This window comes from Caretta caretta, chromosome 2 (assembly GCF_965140235.1).
Source record: "Caretta caretta isolate rCarCar2 chromosome 2, rCarCar1.hap1, whole genome shotgun sequence".
In the NCBI taxonomy this organism is placed as follows: Eukaryota; Metazoa; Chordata; order Testudines; family Cheloniidae; genus Caretta; species Caretta caretta.
The window spans coordinates 80,470,354-80,490,487 of NC_134207.1; the positions used below are offsets into that span (position 1 = coordinate 80,470,354).

The 20,134-nt window shown below is 39.2% G+C and overlaps 1 protein-coding gene across 6 annotated transcripts in view; it reads left to right on the forward strand.

Annotated features, from left to right (window-relative positions):
* Positions 1 to 20,134, forward strand: part of SS18 (SS18 subunit of BAF chromatin remodeling complex) — a 62,678-nt gene that overhangs the window by 7,433 nt on the left and 35,111 nt on the right. For all 6 annotated transcript variants that reach the window (XM_075125265.1, XM_048840504.2, XM_075125266.1 and 3 more), the window contains one exon: positions 15,758 to 15,911. In XM_075125265.1, coding sequence (XP_074981366.1) covers positions 15,758 to 15,911 — 154 coding nt within the window. The remainder of the gene's footprint in view (positions 1 to 15,757; positions 15,912 to 20,134) is intronic.

Below are 20,134 nucleotides of genomic sequence, written 5' to 3' on the forward strand. Positions count from 1 at the left end.
AAAATTTTAGCCTGACTAGAGCCACTCTAATTATGAGGTCTGTGTGTAGGAGGAGATTAATGCATTAACCCCCTTCATTTCTGGAGACCTATTGTAGATTGGTAACTTGGTTCTGGTCACAAGTGGAAATGAGTTTGACCTAATCCTGGTCCCTAGTGGACACTTCCCTGTTTGCACAACTGGATGTGGTGGTGGTGTGCACTCAAGAAAGAGGACTGAGATAAGAGGGGGTTTGCAGGTCAGGACTGAGGTTCATTTCTAATGATGTGTGTGGAAGCTTCCACAATGTGCCAATTTCTAGCTAATGGTTTTTTTCTTTTTATGACTGCTACACTTAGGGGAAAAAAACAACTTCTTGGTTGCCATTTTTAAAAAACTGATCTATATTTAATTTGATTCTGTAAAAACAAATGTAAGTTCATTCTCCCATAAGTGGATTTAAGTTTTCAGCCAAATCTTCAAGGGTTTGGTTTGCTGTGTGGTAACTTGACCAGATAATGGAAAAGAGTTCACTCAATATTTAAAATTAAAGTTTTTACAAATATGTCTGATGCTGAATAAGGTTGTTGTTTTTAGGACTGATTAGTTGCAGTTAACTCACACGATTAACACAATTAATTGCGATTAAAAAAAATTAATCATAGGTTAATCTCACTGTTAAACAATAGAATACGAATTGAAATTTTATTAAATACTTTTGGACTTTTTCTACGTTTTCAAATGTATTGATTTCAATTAAAACACAGAATACAAAGTGTATGCTGCTCACTTTCTTTTGTTTATCATTTTTACAGTGCAAATATTTGTAATAAATATAAACAGTATTTTTCAGTTCACCTCGTACAAGCACTGTAGTGCAATCTCTTTATCGTGAAAGTGCAAATTACAAGTATGGATTTTTTTGTTACATAACTGCACTTAAAAACAAAACAATGCAAAACTTTAGAGCCTACAAGTCCACTCAGTCCTACTTCTCGTTCAGCCAATCGCTAAGACAAACAAGTTTGTTACAGGAGATAATGCTGCCCACTTGTTATTTACAATGTCACCAGAAAGTGAGAACAGGCATTTGCATGGCACTTGTGTAGCCGGCATTGCAAGGTATTTACATACCAGATATGCTAAACATTTGTATGCCTCTTCATGCTTTGGCCACCATTCCAGAGACGTGCTTCCGTGCTGATGATGCTCGTTAAAAAAATAATGCATTAATTAAATTTGTGACTGAACTCCTTTTACCTGCATTCTGCCATATATTTCATGTTATAGTAGTCTCAGATGATGACTCAGCACGTGGTTCATTTTAAGAACATTTTTGCTGCAGATCTGACAAAACACAAAGAAGATACCAATGTGAGATTTTTAAAGATAGCTACAGCTCTCGACCCAAGGTTTAAGAATCTGAAGTGCCTTCCAAAATATGAGAGGGACGAGGTGTGGTGCATGCTTTCAGATGTCTTAAAAGAGCATCTTAAAAGATGCAGAAACTACAGAACCTGAACCACCAAAAAAAGAAAATCAGCCTTCTGCTGGTGGCATCTGACTCAGATGCTGAAAACGAACATGCGTCGGTCTGCACTGCTTTGGATTGTTATCAAGCAGAACTCATCATCAGCATGGACACATGTCTTCTGGAATGGTGGTTGAAGCATGAAGGGACATGAATTTTAGCGCATATGGCATGTAAATATCTTGTGACGCCAGCTACAACAGTGCTATGCAAATACTTGTTCTCACTTTCAAGTGACATTGCGAACAAGAAACGGGCAGCATTATCTCCTGCAAATGTAAACAGACTTGACTGGATGAACAAGAAATAGGACTGAGTGGACTTGCAGGCTCTAAAGTTTTAAATTGTTTTATTTTTGAATGGTTATTTTTTGTACATAATTCTACATTTGTAAGTTCAACTTTCATGATAAAGAGATTGCACTACAGTACTTGTATTAGGTGAATTGAAAAATACTATTTTGTTTTTTACAGTGCAAAGATTTGTAATCCAAAAATAAGTCTAAAAGTGAGGAGTGTACACTTTGTATTCTGTTATAATTGAAATCAGTATATTTGAAAATGTGGAAAATATCCAAAAATAATTAAATGGTATTCCATTATTGTTTAACAGTGCAATTAATCACGATTAACTTTTTTAATTGCTTGAGAGCCCTGGTTGGTTTTTTTAATTTTTAAGAACTAAATAGTCCCAAATTGAAAAGGGGAGGCAATAACTTTAGCCAGAAAAGCTGAGAAGGCTTTCAAAGAATCAAGCAGCTGTAGTTTGACACAAGACATGTATTTCACACTTTTTTTATTTATTTTTTAAAATTTTTTCTTGGTCTCCCATCCAGGAACAGACTATGGTGTAGGTGTGGATCTACCACCCTTATCTCTTAGGAGAGTGTGGCGAAGGAGTGGTGCTCCTGGAATGGGGGAGGAACTTCTACTAAGGGGAGCAAAGGGGGTGAAGTAACACTTTTGCTGGCTGTGGATCAGGAGGTGCAGATACAGAGGTCAGGGGAAGTGGTGGTGACCTATCAAGGCCCCTAGCATCTTTGCAAACATCATAAAATGCTGAATTATTAAATGACAATGATATCAGTGGCATGAAACTTCCATTGCTCACAACAGCAAGGCAGAAGTAGGAAAGGAAACCCCTCATTTGGAACCCACTCTTCTCTCCCCTCGCCCCCACCCCAGCCCCTTGATCTGATGGAGGAAGGAGTAGCAATGCTTCTAAGTGTGGGGCCACTCTTGGATATCCCTTCCACTTGACTTTGGGGTCATCAAGCATGGTACAATTGACCTCTGGACTCTGCTGCCTTTCGCCTGGACACTTAAAGGGATCCTCCTCTATTTCCTGGACAGTGGTGGACAGTAATATGGCTGTGTAGTCCAGCACCACATGGGGTGTGGGAGGCATGTGTAAAGAGTGGGATGGGGTCTTACATTGGAATGTGGATCTATGAACAGAGGCCCAAGATTGCGATTTCCTTCCCAAGATAGGAAGAAGGGCAGGTGGAAAGCTGAGTGACAAGCAATGATGAGGTAACCCAGCTTGGCTGTAGGAGATAAGTGAGTGGGGGACAGAGAGATACTGAAACGATCCCTAGCTGCATCTCTTAAAAACCTAATAAGAGTGAGAGCATTGGTCACCAACTGTCAATCGTGATCAACTGGTTGATCCTAGAAGATCTCCCAGTTGATTGCGATCTCTGGCGGTGCTAAGATAGATTTCCTGCCTACCCCAGCCCCACACTGCTCCCAGAAGCTGACATTGTGGCCCTGGGTCAGGGGTCTCCCTCTGTACGCTGCCCCTGCCTGCAAGCACTGCCCCCATAGCTCCCATTGGCCAGGAGAGCTGCAGGGGCGGTGCTTGCAGAGCGGGACAGTGTGCAGAGCAACATACCCCCTGCACAGGGGCACACTGGCCCCTTCCAGTAGCAGTGTGGGGCTAGTGTATGCAGGGAGTCTGCCTTAGCCTCGCTGTGCCCGCTGCCGACCGGGAGCCACCAGAGGTAAGTGCTGCTCGGTGGGAGGCTGCACCACAGCCCTGAGCCCCCTCCCAGAGCCAGCACCCCATATCCCCTCCCGCACCCCAACACTCTGCTCGACCCAAACTCCCTCCTAGAGCAGAGCTTGCACCCCTCACCTGCACCCCTGCCCCAGGCTCAGCCCAGAGCCCACTCCTAGACTGCAAACCTCTCAGCCCCAGTCCAGAGCCTGCACCCCCTCCCAACTCACTACCCCAGTCCGGTGAAAGTGAGTGAGGGTGGGGGAGAACAAGCAACAGAGCGGGAGGGCGGGAATGGAGTAAGTGCGGCTGGGCTTTGAGGAATCGGTGGGGCCTTGGGGAAGGGGTGGGGTAGATCCTGGGTTGCCCTTAGATTCAAAGTGATCTTGGGCATGTCAAAGTTGGAGACCACGGGGGTAGAGAGTTTACAAAAAAACAAACTTCTTGTCTTTGTCAAAATCTGACTGTTCAGCTCCTTGAAAAAAATTAATGGAACTCTTCTTCTGCTCCTTCTTTTTTCTCAAACTTTTAGGTGCAGCCCTTTCCCTAATTGTTTGTAGACAATCTGGAAAGTAGAACACAGAGCCAGAGTTCCTAGCACACGTAGTCATTGCCCCTTTCCTCTTCTATTCAGGGAATTTCACTTCATTGCATACTTACCAAAGCAGCGTGCACCTGCCCAGTTTTAAAACTGCCATAACATCAGTCCCTTTAATGAAGTAGAAGATAAACTATATATTCTGCATTTGGAGTGACACCTTTCCTCAAATAGAAGGTATTTGAATTTCTAAAGTGGCAAGAAATGGATTTTAGTTAGTTTCAAGGTTTTTATCTTCCTCATCCCATATCACATGGTGGAAAGAGCTTTAATAAAACCCTAAGAAAAAGATGTGTGTTGTGGAAGCATGAGAAACTTGACTCCTGAAGCTAACACATTTTTGGAGGATGTGATGTGTAATCATTTCATGCATGAAACTTAGTCAAATATGGAATTCTGCTTATAAAAGAACAGCAGTACAGGATCACTGCTGTTATATAAGTGCAAAAGGCTTTTTGAATGTAGAGTGGTGGTTTTTCTTTTTCCAAAAATCTAGACCGCAACAGCAGTCACTGAAATACCAGTTGCTTCTAACATAACTTCTTCAAGAGGAGAAACTACTAAGGCTACAAATAGCACCTCTATAAACTGTTATAAGTTTCTCAACTCAAATTTAATGATTGTTATATTGGATAAAAAGCTGTGGCAGTCAGATATGTATGTAGTCCTTTCATAGGCAAGAATGCTTTGGTTCTAAAAGCAAGTGTTAATATAATGCAATCTTATATTCATATAGTTCTTCTTCAGGCAGAAGGATCTCAGGCATCTCTAGGAGGTGCTTCATCTGGAATTTAAATATACCAACTTTTTGCATAAAATGTATCCATACGTAGCAGGACTCCAACATTTTAGGACAGAATGGGAAGAATAAAATTCTGCTCACTGAAAATTCTGTATTTAAACTGAATGTGGAAATTGTTTAACTTGCACATACTAGTCAAGTTGTAGTTTTAAGACTACTGCTTTATAAAGAGCATGTTAGGATTCTGAAAAGAAGACTACAGTTAGTAAACTATTAGATTCTAATAATTGTATTGAGTTGTAAAGATCTAATCAGTTAAGGAACAAAACCTGAAATACAGTTTTAAAAACGCAACCTTAAATAAGCAATAACCAGATCTGACCCTACCTAGCTAGTAAGGTCTGATAATAATCTAGGTAGTATAGCATAAATTTCATTGGGTTTGTGTCTGTGCTGTGACTAGCAGTCTTGATTATAGGAGGGTAGATGTTGATATGTATGGTTTAAAAACAGAAATGGATAAGGTATGTTAGCTTCTGCCAAAGCAACACTATACCAGAGGCTATCAGCTTTTTATAAAATACTTTAAGAAGTCATAAAATTCACTGGTTCTACCCCGTTCATTCAGCTTACAAATAGCTGAGAACAAAGGGGGTAATGGTGTGGTTCATGGCTTCTCTCCCTGGGTATTCACTGTTGAGTCAGAAGACAGGCCACAATTTCCAATAGGTGTTTTTATTAACTCTCTCTGTCTCTGTTAGAAAGCTTTTCTAAGAGCAGTGTAAATAACCTTTTACACTTTTAAAAAAAAATTTACTAGAGGGAATGCAATAACTCAGTAGGAAGAATGCTGGATAATAAAATGAAATAAATGATATATAACAGTAACATTCATAAAATATAACCTGCACGAAACATGAGTTCATATTATGAAAAAGTAAGGAAAGGGGTTTCAATGTACCTATGTATTACTATGATGGATGGTGGTGGGTGAATGTACTTGCATCAGTACAAAGTCCAAGGAGCAGTTCTTAAACATAGAAGTACCAATACTGTTTAAATGCTTTAAAAACCCACAGTGCCAAGTTAGATGCTGCTATTTAGCAACAGATGGTGTTAAAAAAGGAGAATGGGCAAAATATCAGGATAGCTCCAAACAAAGTAGTGTTCCTGATGTATTCTGAACAAGCAAGTGAGGGAGCAGCCTTTCTTGGAGGATATTTCAGTAATCAAGCATCATGTTGTATATCTGTTGATGCTGTATAATTATCCATATAATGCTAATTAAGAAGTCAGTTAGCTTTCTCTGAGACCTGAGGAAGGATTAAGCCATGTATGATGCTCAGATTCTTCACTCAAAGCTCCCAGTGAGCAGGGAAACTTAGGGGTAAGCCTCTTTATACAGACTATCTCTTCTTAGCAGTCAAATTTATCTTGATAAGGTAGAGGATGATAATTCTGGCACATTCAAGGTGCTGCTGTAGTAATGCAAGCATTTTGTAAGAGCAGAGACTGAATTTGAATTCCCCATGTGTTTAGAAGGGATCTCATCAAGAGCACTTGTATTTATTTTGCACAGCATGATAGCCAGGATCTCTCCAGGTGGATTACCACATTTCAAGTCTTTTGTTTATGACACACAATTGCTCATTGTTAATACTGACTTGTGTCTAGATACGACTGGAACTGCTAGCTATATCCTTTAATCATCAGAGCAGCAGCCTATGGTCCAATTGTATTAAATCCTGGTGAGGGACCAGTGTGTTTGCAATGGCTAGCTGATCCTGGTCTAAAAGCAGCAGGAGATAACCTTTAGTAATTTTTCAATATATTTCATGTTTCTGATGCTGTATGACTTATTTACACTCTTTGTAGGGTCAAAAACTATAGTTAAATATGACTTCATATTTAAGTGTATGATTTGGGTATGTTTTCCAAAAGAGCACTATTCCATTACAAACAGATGGTCAGATTCCTTTGGCTGAGTGCGGAGGGAGAATACTTCAGCTGTTAATCCCAGCAAACAGCAAAACTTCTGTCATGTCAAGACAAAAAATGAATCTATGAGCGATAAAGGACTTTTGAAAGACTTTAAAAAACAAAAACAGGAAGCCTCTAGGCAAGATTAAAGATTCCTATAAACCAGTGGTCACCAACCGGTAGACTGAGATCGTCACATGCTCCATAGTCAACCAGTCAATCGCGTAGAGTTGCTAACCCTCCTGCAGTCAAACTGGGAGATTGGCTGTTAAGTGTGGCGGCAGAGCAGGGCTAAGGCAGGCTCCCTGCCTGCCCCGGCCCCGCACCGCTCCTGGAAGTGGCTGGCATGTCCCCCTGTGGCTTGGGGGGAGAAGGGGGCAGGGGCAGGGTGTCTCTGCGTGCTGCCCTTGCCTTCAGGCACTGCCTTCACAGCTCCCATTGGCCGAAAACAGGGAACCTTGGTCAATGGAGCTGTAGGGACGGTGCCTGCAGACGGGAGCAGCACCCAGAGCCACCTGCCCCTCACTCCCCCAGAAGCCGCTGCTGGACGTACCGGATGCTTCTGGGAGCAGCGCGGGGCCCGGGCAGGCAGGGAGCTACCTTAGCCCCACTGTGTCGCTGCCCGGGAGGTGCCTGAGGTAAGCGGTGCCCAGCCAGAACCCGTACCCGGAACCCTCCTGCACCGCAACCCCCTGTCCCAGCCCTGAGCCCCCTCCCAGAGCCTCCACCCTAACCCCCTCCCCAGTCCTGAGCCCCCTCCTGCACCCAGACTCTCTCCCAGAGCCTGCACCCTGAACCCCCTCTTGCACCTGAACCCCTCAGCCCTATCCCAGAGCCCGCACCCCAACCCCCTGCACCAGAATGGTGAAAGTGAGTGAGAGTGGGGAAGAGCAAGTGACAGAGGGAGAGGGATGGAGGGAGCAAAGCAGAGCCTGAGAATGGGTGGGACAAGGGTGTTTGGGTTTGTGTGATTATGGTTATTTCTACATTTTCTTTGAGGTAGATCCTGGGTTGCACTTAAATTCAAAAAGTGATCTTATTCTTAAAGCTGGAGACCACTGCTGTAAACTGAGTTTAGTGGGCCCCTCATTTTACCATTTCGTGCCTGATTATCTGCTGTGCTATACCAGTTTTATGCTGGTATGTCTCTTTTGGTACTAGTGGAGAATTGGGCCTGCTGTGTTTCTAAAAACTCAAACCTTCATCATCCAGCCTATGAGTTAGCTCAGGAGTACCGTGGACACCCAGTATTCACCAGTTTGTCCATTCTGCTTCAGAGAGCCTTGTTTTCTCTAATCACTAAGATTCTAAACCACTCTCTTAAATCTTGTCTTCATGCTCTGGCCTATGTGATGTCAAATTCTTCATTAGTAATCATGGAGTCCTGCACAATACCATCAAAACATTTCTATAATAAATCTATTTCTGCGGCTATCTTAGACTTTATGTACGCTATAAGAGGTATGCCAGTATATCTACACAAGCAAACCCTCCCAGGGGAGTAGCATCATACACTAGTGAAAGAACATTTTTTGTTATAGCTTATGCCAGTTCCCTCAAAGAAATGAGTTGTACTGTCTCAACAGCTTCTTTGCTGGTATAACTGCCTCTACAGTAGGACTTTTAGTGGCAAAGCTGCTTTGGTTAGGGATGGGATTTGATTTTTTTTTTTTTTTTTTTTTTTTAACACCCACATGCTTTCCCCCCAAACAACTGACCATCAGCCCCATGCTGAACAAAACATGCATAGACCAGGCCTTAACCTGAGCAATAGTCTCCTTGATACCCCAAGAAGAAGGAACTACACAGTTGGAGAGCAGAAGGTACCTGTTCTAAGGTTACATGTGTCTTGAAGAAAGCCTTTTTAAAAACAGGTTTATTCTAGGTGGACAAGATCAGTTTTTTAAAAAGAAAGTGATCCACCCATTTTTCACAGTACCCTATATACCCATCCAGCTCTGAATCTCAAGTGTGCCTTAAGTTCACTTATTGTCTGTAGCAATAGAATTGTCTTAAAGGAAGTTTAAATATCCTGTATACATTTTATTCATAACAGCTGCATCTAACAGCAGATTAGCTCTTAAAATATAATCATAAACCAGTTGTTATCCTGATTTCATATTGTTTTTTACAGCAGATCTGGTTGCGCTACAAACATTAAAAGTATTCTAATACAGTTCTTCTGGTTGGTCAGCTGATTTTAATGATGAAATATTTTACTGTGTACATGTTGAACATTCTATCCAAATATTTAAATCAAAGTTCTCTTTTGATATTAAAAGTATTAATATAAAATCAGGCTGGAAAGTGGTAGTCATTCCTTTGGACTTACTTGCCACTAATATCACATTTCAGTAAGATTATCAGCAGCAGTGTGATGATAAATTACACTTGTAATTAAACTTTATTTTCGCAGCTACATGTGGTCACACATACTTTTTTATATGGGAAAAAAAAATCACATTCTGAAAAAATGGATGCTGTTTTTTTTTCCTAACACTTCCGCTGTTTTTCTTTGAAAGTAGCAGAATAAACATAACTATATTTACATTTTTCACATTTTTGCTTATTCAAATCTCAGAAGTTCAGCCCTTTTTGTTATCTTATTTCCCACTCTCTCACCTCAGTAAGTGCTCTGCAGATGCCATTGCCACCTATCAATAGAATAGACAGAGGCTGCGATATTAGCAATAGACTGCAGGTTAGGGTAGTTCATAGGATGGGAAATCTTATATTACAGAGAATTGTGCTTCAGAGACTGAACACACATTATTAAATCCTGATTTAGTTCCATTTCTCTTCTGCCCATAGGAGGGTGGGGGAACATTTGTTTACATTGCATATCAAACAATAATAATAAACCCTAAAATGATTACAGGAAAAACAAGGTTTCCAAAGCATACTTTAAAATATGCTTTTGCATTCCCTACCGATTAGCAGTAAAGTGTTTTAGCAGGATTTAGCAATGCTTACTTCCTCTCCTACATGTTTTAACGCTTCCAGAGTTTCTGCTATACTTAGTCTTATATCTCAGTCCTGTTTAACTTTGTCAATACTCTGCAAACAAGTATTTTGTCCTTTACTGACAGCAGGAAGGCTATAGTAATTTTGATTGATATGAGTCAGGGTTGTAGTAGAAAATTCCAGACTTGCATTTGTTTGCTGCTTTGCTTCTGTCCTGTATTAAAACCCTGAAGAAAACCTCACTACAACTTTGAAAAGTGCTGCATGACTGTTGGCGTGAGTGCACAGCTCAGAATGACTTTTGGCTTCCCTAATTTACTGTTATTATATAATTTAATAGATTCCAGTTTCTAACTAGAAAAAAATCAACATGGACTCTAATTCCCTTCTGCATTTAATCCTGAAAAAATCCTTCCATGCCAACCAGCCTTCATCCTTATTCTCTCCAGATCTGATCTTCTACACTAAGTATTAGATTGACTGGGCATCACATTGGGGCCAGTCTGCTTTTCAAAGAAAAAATTTAACTTGGAAGATGTTTAATGTTTTAGCCTTTCAGTAATATGAAGTCAGTTTGTATTTAAGTTCTTTCTGTTTGGTGTTTTAGTGTCTCTTACTCAAAGTGGTCATGATGCTTATGGTTGATCTAATTTATGAAAGAAGTATTGAGGTCATTGATCTAGATTTCATCTGGTTTTAAAAAACAGAACGTTATAGCTTAATATTAAGCAAAAAGGTTTAATACTTAATAGAAGGAAGGAACAGTCAGTTGCACACATACAAAAATAAATGACTTCCTGTGAAGGAGTACTGCAGAAAGAGATCTGGGGGTCATAGTGGATGACAAGCTAAATATGAGTCAATAGTAAACAATGTTGCAACAAGAGCAAACATCATTCTGAGATGTATTAGCAGGAGTATTGGAAGACAAGAGAAGTAATTCTTCTGCTCTACTCCATGCTGATTACACCTCAGCTGGAGTATTGTGTCCAGTTCTGGGCACCACATTTCAGGAAAGAGGTGGAGAAATTCCAGAGAAGAGCAAAAAAAATTATTAAAGGTCTAGAAAACGTGACCTATGAGGGAAGATTGAAAAAACTGGGTTTGTTTAGTCTGGAGAAGAGAAGACAAAGAGGACATGATAATAGTTTTCAAGTACATAAAGGTTATTACAAGGAGGAGGGAGAAAAATTATTCTCCTTAACTTCTGAGGCTAGGACAAGAAGCTATGGGCTTAAATTGCAGAAAGGGCCACTTAGGTTGGCCATTAGGAAAAAATTCCTAACTGTCAGGGTGGTTATGCACTGGAATAAATTGCTCAGTGATGTTGTGGAATCTCCATTGGAGATTTTAAAGAGCAGGTTAGACAAACACCTCTCTCAGGGATGGTCTCTAGATAATACTTTAGTTCTGCCATGAATGCATGGGACTGGACTAGATGATCTTTTGAGGTCCCTTCCAGTCCAACAATTCTATAATTCTATTAATTGTTGGCTGGTTAAATTATTACTGAAGCAGGCTGGAAAGTGATGGGCTACCTGTTGAATAAGGTCCCTCTATTTGTAGTATCACGTATAGGAACGTGGAGTTTGCTATATTAGGTCAAACCAGTAGTCCATCTAATTCAGTATCCTTCCTCTGATAGTGGCCAGTGCCAGATGCTCCAGAGGAAGGTGCTAGAAACACCATAGAGGATAATTATATATGTAGGGGGAATTTCTTTCTAATCCCCATCAATGAGTGGTTGACTTATGCCCTGCAGTATGAGGGTTTATATCCCGTCTAATGTAACTGTGTGTTATCATTGTCCATATACATATGTAATTATTTGAATCCTACTTACATCTTGTTCCTAAAACTTTGTCAGTGAATTCCTCGGTCAGTTTGTGTGTTGTATAAAAAGGAATTTCCTCTTATCAGTTATATATTTGTTTCCATTCGGTTTCATTGAAAGTCCCCTTGTTTTTTGCTGTGAAAGGGTAAATTGGAGTTCCTAATTTAACTGCTCTATACCATTCATGAGGTTGTATTGCTATCATATCCCCTTGTTAATTTTTGAGAGGAGACAAATACAGTATCAGTCTTTTCAACCTCTTATATGAAAGACTGTCCAGGTCTCTAATCATCTGATGCCTGTCTCTGAAGTGCTTCTGTTTCTCTTTTATCTTTTTGGGATGGGGTGACCAAAACTGAACACGGTACTGAACTGATCATTTATAAATATAATGGCATTATATTTTCTTATCCCATTCTTCATACACTGAACATTTTTCTTTTCTTGTTTTATGATTGCCTCTGCATTTTGAGCTTTTTCAATGTGCTATCTACAGTGATATCCAAGTCTTTTTTGTTAGTAGTTACAGGAAAGTTAGAACCCTGCAATATTTATGAGTTGTTCAAATCATTCCTTCCAATGTATGTTATCTTATTTTTATCAATATTGAACTTAATCTGCCATCATATTGCTTATTCCTTTCTCACAGTCCTCTCTGGAGTTGAATAATGTAAATATTTTGTATCATCTGCAAATTGTCAGCTATGTGCCCACTTTTTCAGTACATTAATAAATATATGAAACACCAGTTCTTCTACAGAACCTTGGTGCATCACATTAGTAGCCTTTTTCCATGTTTAAATTTATTAAATATTTCTGTTCTCTTAACCAACTTCTGATCCATGACAGCATGCACATCAGCACTACTTAGTTTCCTCAGTAGACCCTTATGAGGGACATTGCGAAGACTTTTTGAAATTCTAAATAAGCTGAGTCAGTTAGTTCTCCTTTATTCACTTTTTTTATTGACACATTCAGAGATTTCTAATAGATTAGATAGACATGATTTCCCTCTATAGAAGCTGTACTAATTTGTCCTTATCCTGTGTCCATCTCGGTGTTTTATAATTCAGTTTTTAATTATTTCAGTCAGTTTACCTGATATTATATATAAAGCTCACTGGTCTGTAATTCCTAGATCAGCTACACTGCCTTTTTTGAGGATAGGCATAACGTTTGTTACCCTTCAGTCCTCTGACAGAGTAGTTTACTGTAATGAGAGGTTGCTTATGTTAACAACTTTGACACTTTATTCTTAACTGTCTTTGGAACTGTTGGATGAGTGTCATCTGGTTCTGGTATTGCACTTTAATTTAGCAATTTTTCTCTAGCACCTCCTCCTGGCAACTCAGTTTCTGACAGTATCTTATTGTTTTCTTCTGAAAATAATGGGCCTGAGGTGCATTTTCCCCAGTGTCTTTTATGATAGAGACTTTGCAAAGAAATCAGTTTGCAGAGAAGCCATGTCTTTATTTTCCTTAATTGATCCCTTAACTTCCTGGTAACTCTCAGTGGACCCACTAATTCACAGTTAGTCCTGTTTCAAATATAATTTACGTTTTTGTGTCCTTGATTATTTGCTCAAATTCTCTCCTAACCATTCTAGTTTATATCTTACATTTTAAGCTGTCTGTGTTTATGATCTTTTCTGTTAGCTTCACTAAAGTAGGATTTCCATTTTCTGGAGTATTGTCCCTGTTTGGCTCAGATAGCCTTGGGAACTGTGTGATTTAGCCATATTTTTTCCCCCTTGACTTCCTGTTAGTTTTTTTTCTTGCTTAGGGGTATGCAAACCTCTTTGGCTATTGTTGTATTTTAGCTTTATTGCAAATACCGCCACAAGGATTTCACCACTTCACTCTTAATTACAGCTGAAACTTGATGATCATCTTCATCGTGAAAGTGCTGTGTAAACATTAACCTTTTCTCAATCTTTCTAAATCCAACTGTAAATCATTAGCAAAGTTAATCTTTATCTGGGAAAGTGTTAACAAGAAAAAAAATGACATAGATTGTTAGTTCTTCCCAACTTGTGTGATTCTTTGGCCTCTGCCCTGAGAGAATTCTGCCTGTATTATGATATGCCATTGACCCTATATTGGTGCTCCACATATTCCAAAAAAGCAATCCACCTAAAATAAAATGAGAAATAAAATCTTGAGTTTTCTTAGCTTGTGTCTATTTACAAATATTTTTGAGCTAGTTTGCTCAATTCAAAAAGAGTCCCACAACCCTAGTGAGGAAGGATCAGCCTCTTGAAGTAGAAGGAAGCAAGAGTTGGACCTCCTCCCTCTTCTTTAACAGAGGAGGAAGATCAAGTACAGTAGAACCTCAGCGTTACAAACAGCTCGGGAATGGAGATTGTTCATAACTCTAAAATGTTCGTAACTCAGAACAAAACATTATGGTTGTTCTTTCAAAAGTTTACAACTGAACATTGACTTAATACAGCTTGGAAACTTTACTATGCAGAAGAAAAATGCTGCTTTCCCTTTTGATTTTAATAGTATACATTTAACTGTGCTGTACTTGCTTTTTTTGGTTTCTGCTGCTGCCTGATTGTGTTCTTCCAGTTCCAAATGAGGTGTGTGGTTGACTGGTCAGTTTGTAACTCTAGTATTTGTAACCCTGAGGTTCTGCTGTAGAATGGTAGCTGCCTTCCACTCTTTACCCCCTCCATTTCCTGCTGTTTTTGCTGCAGTGAGAGATAAGTTCTTTGTCATGATAGAGGATGGAGAAGGGTTTTAGTAGGGAAGCCATCTCCTTCACTGCTTTTTTCTTCCTCTTGCTTACTGGAAGTACATTGGTGCTGGCCACCAAGGGTGTAGAGACAGCTGACCAGAAAGAAGAATTTTAGCAGACTTCCTAAAGAAATTGTCAAGAAACTAAATGCCCTCTCCTCTGAAAAATGAGGGGTGGCTACTTACATCCATTTTTTTAAGACAGTGGTCACTTCCAGCTTTATCTTCTTCTGAACCCCCAATGAACAGACATAGTGAAGGGAAGGACAGGGCTGCAGGGGAATTAACCCACAGGAGGTCACCCATTGGTCATCTTATCTTTTTCTGTAAAAGGGAATCTGGCAAAATAACCACATACCTGTGTCACAGGAGAGGATGCTCCGGAGCATGGTTGCCTGCATGGGGCATCGTGGTGGTTGTCTGAGGAGCCCCAGATGAGAGAATCTTAGCTCTCTCATAGTAGAGAGCATTTTTATCCCACAGAAAACATTTGGCTGAGGTGTGCAAAGGGGCTAGTATTGTCTCCTGAAGGTTGCATGGGACAGTGAAGCTAGCTAGCAGCAGTTTCTGTAGCTAAATTCCAGTGGTAAATTCCTGCTCATGTATATTGTTTTTCTTTCCCTCTTTGAACTCTCAAGGTTATTCAGCTATTTTCCTCACAATTTCATTAGGAAATTTGCCATAAACATCCTTTCTAGGCAGCTGTCTCTGGACCTTTGGAGAGCAGCACTAATGTGCTTCCAGCCTGTAGGGAGTGTTCAGCACAAAATTATGAACCTTCAGGGGGATAGAAAAGAAGGGATCTCAGACCTTCTAACAGTCACAGTTCTCCTCTGTAATAGTGCAGATTTTTGGCATGCTTTCAGCATTTAGGGGTTCTTTCTTTTTGTAACTACTTTTTTACTGGTGCAAAGACTGTTATCAGCAGTGGATGCACCAGGAACTGTTGGTGAGAGAAGATCATAGAATGTTTATTTTTATACCACACAAATGTTGCTTGAAAGAGCAGATATAAAGGGGTGGTTCTTTAAAATGCTCTTTTTTGGGGTGGATGGGTAGGGGGTTAATTTTTTTTAAGCAATCTTAAACTGTTCTGATATCATTTTTTTAATGAAGCATTGATTTGTATTTTATTTAATAGCCATGCTGAAAGATGCTGTGTCTAATACATTATGCAAAATTAATGTAATACATTATGTAAAATATTAAATGTTTTACTAAAATTAATATTAAGAGGAGTTAAATGTATCAGAAGAGACAAGAAATGCTTTTCACAATGCTTTCCTTCATACCCCACTTAACAATATAGACAACTGTTGTACCATATGTACATATAATATTTTTGTCAGACTAAATGCTTCTCTTGTTTGACTAAACTGTCTCCTTTCAGCCACCCACACAGAATATGCCTATGGGTCCAGGAGGGATGAGTCAGAGTGGCCCTCCCCCACCTCCACGTTCTCACAACATGTCTTCAGATGGTATGGTAGGTGGGGGCCCTCCTGCACCACACATGCAGAGCCAGATGAACGGCCAGATGCCTGGTAAGTTTTTCTCCTCTAAGACATTAACACCAGTGTTGCTTAGCAACTGAAACGACATGCGGGCTCAAGGGATACTAGATTGTTGATGACAAAACTGCTTTGAATGCCCCCGAGTACAAGCTCTCTTAGAGTTTGTTAGCTACAGAGCTACGTGACCTGTATTCAGTGTTTATCAGGCTGCCCTTGGGCTTTGATGTAGCTGACATACAGCATTCCTCTGATGAACAGAACTGGCTAAATTTAGTCTGTCTGAAACCGTGCCCTACAGTTGGCTTTAGAAGGCTTATTGGGGAAAGCTATTGGCCTGTGGCTGAAGAAATACAAATCCTTCCATAAAGGAGAGACTCTAAAATCATCACAGCTAAATAACGAGAGAGTAATAAAGTAAATATAACTTAGAGAGAATGCTTCAAACTGGGGTAAGCTTTACAAATAGAGCACTTTATAGAAAATAATCTAATTTCCACTAATTTTCTATATTCCATTTATTATTGAAGACACTGAATATTAAGGAATTTGTGAAGAAATTCCTTGAAGATTATTGTTTCAGATGTGAATTTAAAGTCATTTAATTGCAAAAAAAAAACCCCCAAACAAACAAAAAGTCTGTACTCGAGAAGTAGAAAAACAAAGCAATGAAATAAGATGGTAAAATTCCAGACTGCCCTGGTCCTGGCTACAGAGATAAGTGCTCCTGTTAGCAGTAAGATCAGAATGGAGAGAGCTGTGGAAAAGCTTACTTCTTAATAGGGAATCAGCGTCCCAGAATTTAGTCTCATAAAGTCTTAGTGCCTGTTTCTCATAGTTTAGCTTTTAACTTAAAAACTACATTCCCAGGATTTCTTTTGTTCAGTTCTCCCCACAGTGGGTACAAGTGAGCTCTTCAGACCAAAGCTCTAAGATGATGATCCTTCCAGAGAAAGGAAGCTGCTGTCAGAGGTTCCCTGTAGACTCGCCCCTCTCAAACAAGCACATGGATAAACTCTACAGATATATAAATAAATTGGATAGAATTTAAAACATGAGGGTAAAAATCTTGTGATTGCTCCAGCTCCTATCAGACTAACAAGTCTCAACTCTAGGTTTCAAATGATCGGATAGTGATTAGATTTCTTTTTGAGAAAAGTGGCTGGCTAGCCTCTAGAGAGGGAGAAGCAGTCCTTTAGTGACGTGTCATATGGGTGGAGCAGAATTTAGTTAAATCATCTATTTGTAGCACAGGCTGCATTTGGCGGAAGAGATCTCTTTTGCTTCGTCAAAAATGATGATGTTCACTTCCTACATGGAACCAAGGGATTCTCAGTGGAGAGTTTCCTGCCTCTCCTAGCTTCCATCTGCTCACATTGAAAATGGCATTGTCCTTCACAATTCTGTCTCTTGAGCCTCTAGTAAAGTCATAATATTGTGTTTATGATAGTAATCTGTTTCCTTGGAAAAGATCATTGTCACAATGTGAGCATTGACACTTCACTGCAGAACGAAGGGGGAGAAAGTTAATGTGCTTAAAAAGGTACATCTTTTGTCAGTTAGGTAGACTACAAAAAGAGTTCTTATGAAAATATGTGAAAGGTAAATAAATTTTGTTTGGGTATTCTCCAAATGGGGAGAATATTTAAATATGGTTACTAACCAAGTTTAATTTACCCTCTACCACAACGTATTCTTTTTTTAAAATATACATCTATCTGCTCCTTCTCCTCTCTGTTTAAGATTGAGAATGTGAAGGTAAACAGAGACAGTTTACGATGGGTCATTTTCTGATATTGGGGTTGACACTGAATCCATTGTATATCTTTTCCTACACCTTGGAGAAAGAAGGGGAAAAAATCATATTAAATGTACAACTTTGAAATGTAGCAAATTTCGTTTTTTTGAAAGACTCTGGAAGGTTCCCTATATTCAGACCTTTAGTAATTGAAATATATGCTTGCAGTCAGTTATTTTATTTTGTGTATGTGTTTATATATTTAGATATCTCAGAATAAGTACCTGTAATGAGGTCACACTCACCTCTCATGAGCTCCCCTGTCTCAGTACTAATGCCTGCACTGTTTGTGGTGGGTCTTCAGTGACTCAGACCTCTGGCCGAGTCACATTGTCTTTATGTGAGATTATAAAAAAAAACAAAAAAAACCCCAAAACACAGTAACAACAAAACACAAAGAACAAAACACCCAAACCCCTTCTGGGATAGAAGTCCAACAGGGGCCTATCTCAGTGCCCTCTGTAAGGTCCCTCGATCTGCAGCCCTATCTCAGGTCTCGCTCCTCAATCAGTCCAGTAGAGCCTATCGCAGTACCCTGGTTTGAACTGTCACAGATCCCAATAAACACTTTGTAATAGAAGCCAAAACCAAAATTTTAAAAATATAAGAAGACATAATTAGTCCAAATACAGTACACATTTAATAACATGCAAAACCAAGGGAGCTGTGGGGAAAATGATCAAGAATAGACCTACCTGAAGTAAATAGAATTAATGCTGTTAAAACACCAACTTATGGATTCAGGAAGGCCTACTATTGGAAAGGTCTTCCACAGCCAGGGTCCTGTGTTGGAAAAAGACCTGCCCAACGATGGTCAGTGCTGAACAAACCAAAGGGCTTCCTGTAGACCAATTCCCTGACTATCATAACTGCTGAGCAAGGAAATCAGGCAAAAGATGATTGCTCAGAAACTTGTGACCTAGATAACAAAAGGCTTTATTTACTATAGAGGCCCTTAATTGTATTATTTGACAAACTGGCACTGTTGTCGTGTGATCACAGAAGGCGGTCATAACCAACTTTCTCTGGATCCAGTCTCATGGAAGACCAGTTTGAAGAAGTTACACGAGTTGAGCCTGTATTTCACAAAAGCATGGATGACCATGTTACGGTCTGAGAAAATTTGGCAGACTGTATTGATAAGCAACAGGTGATAATGATCATATTGACCAGTCTTGCAAATGGGCCTTCCTGTTTATAAAGATGCCCTTTTGTCACTAATCACCTCTTTTTATTCTACTGTTTAGCCAAGGTGGCATTTTTTTTGGCCCTCTTACTGGTTTTTTTTATTTGGGGTATACATATTGTTTGAACCTTTGTTATGGTGTTTTAAGTAGTTTCCATGCAGCTTGCAAGCATTTCATTCTTGTGACTGTTCCTTTTAATTTCCGTTTAACTAGCCTCCCCATTTTTATATAGATTACATTTTTGAAATTAAATGCTACTGTGGTGGGTTTCTTTGGTATCCAGCGCCCCAAGGATGTTAAATTTAGTTACATTATGTTCACTAGTACTAAGCGGTTGAGCTATATTCACCTCTTGGACCAGATCCTGTGTGCCACTTAGGACCAGGGTGGATTTGATTTAAATCAAATTGATTTAAATCATGATTTAAATCACTAGTCAGGAAGACTCGATTTAATCATGGATTTCTACATAAAAGTGCATTCTTGTTGGTTGTTATAAGGTTAATACATATTCTTCACAACTCAGAGATGGATGTAGGTTTCATTTTTAGAAGGTACACACTATACATTTTTAAAGTGATTTATTTTGAAAAGTTTTCAGATTAGTTTTACAGCTATATCAGAAAATGAATGATTGTTTGGTTATTTCATTTACCAAAGGTAATTGAAGCAGATATTTATGAAGTCATTGGGCAGTGAACTATCTCCAATTGAACAGGTTAATCATTAATATTTGGAGGATTTTCTTGCCATGCTGTATCAGGAGGAGAACATCACCAGACAGACATTTAAATTGTTTTATTTAAGTAAAACAACGTTATGTATTCTGGATTTTTTTCTTCAACAGCAAACATAATATTTTAACAAAACAAGCATATGAATTTTTGAATTTAGTTAAATATTCAAGTTTTTTAATATCAGGTTTGTTTTTATTAAAATTGTTTTTAACTAAAATAGTTAAATGAAATATTAAAAAAAATTAAATCTACTGTGTCAGCCAGGTCAACATGAGAAACTTAAAATATTGGCTTCTGCAGCTAATTCAGTCGTCTTCACCTTCATATTCCTGTTTGTTCATAATTTGGAAAAGAAAAACAAGTTTTCCTGCTTTTTCAGGTCCCAAACAGTTTCTCAATTTGGAATGAATTAGTTCAAAGGAAGAAAATATTCTTTCTATACCGACAGAAGAAGCTACTGCTGATAAAAAGTGAGATTATCACTTCAGCAGTCTCTGAATCCAAGTGCTTAAGTGACTTGCACCAGTTCACTGG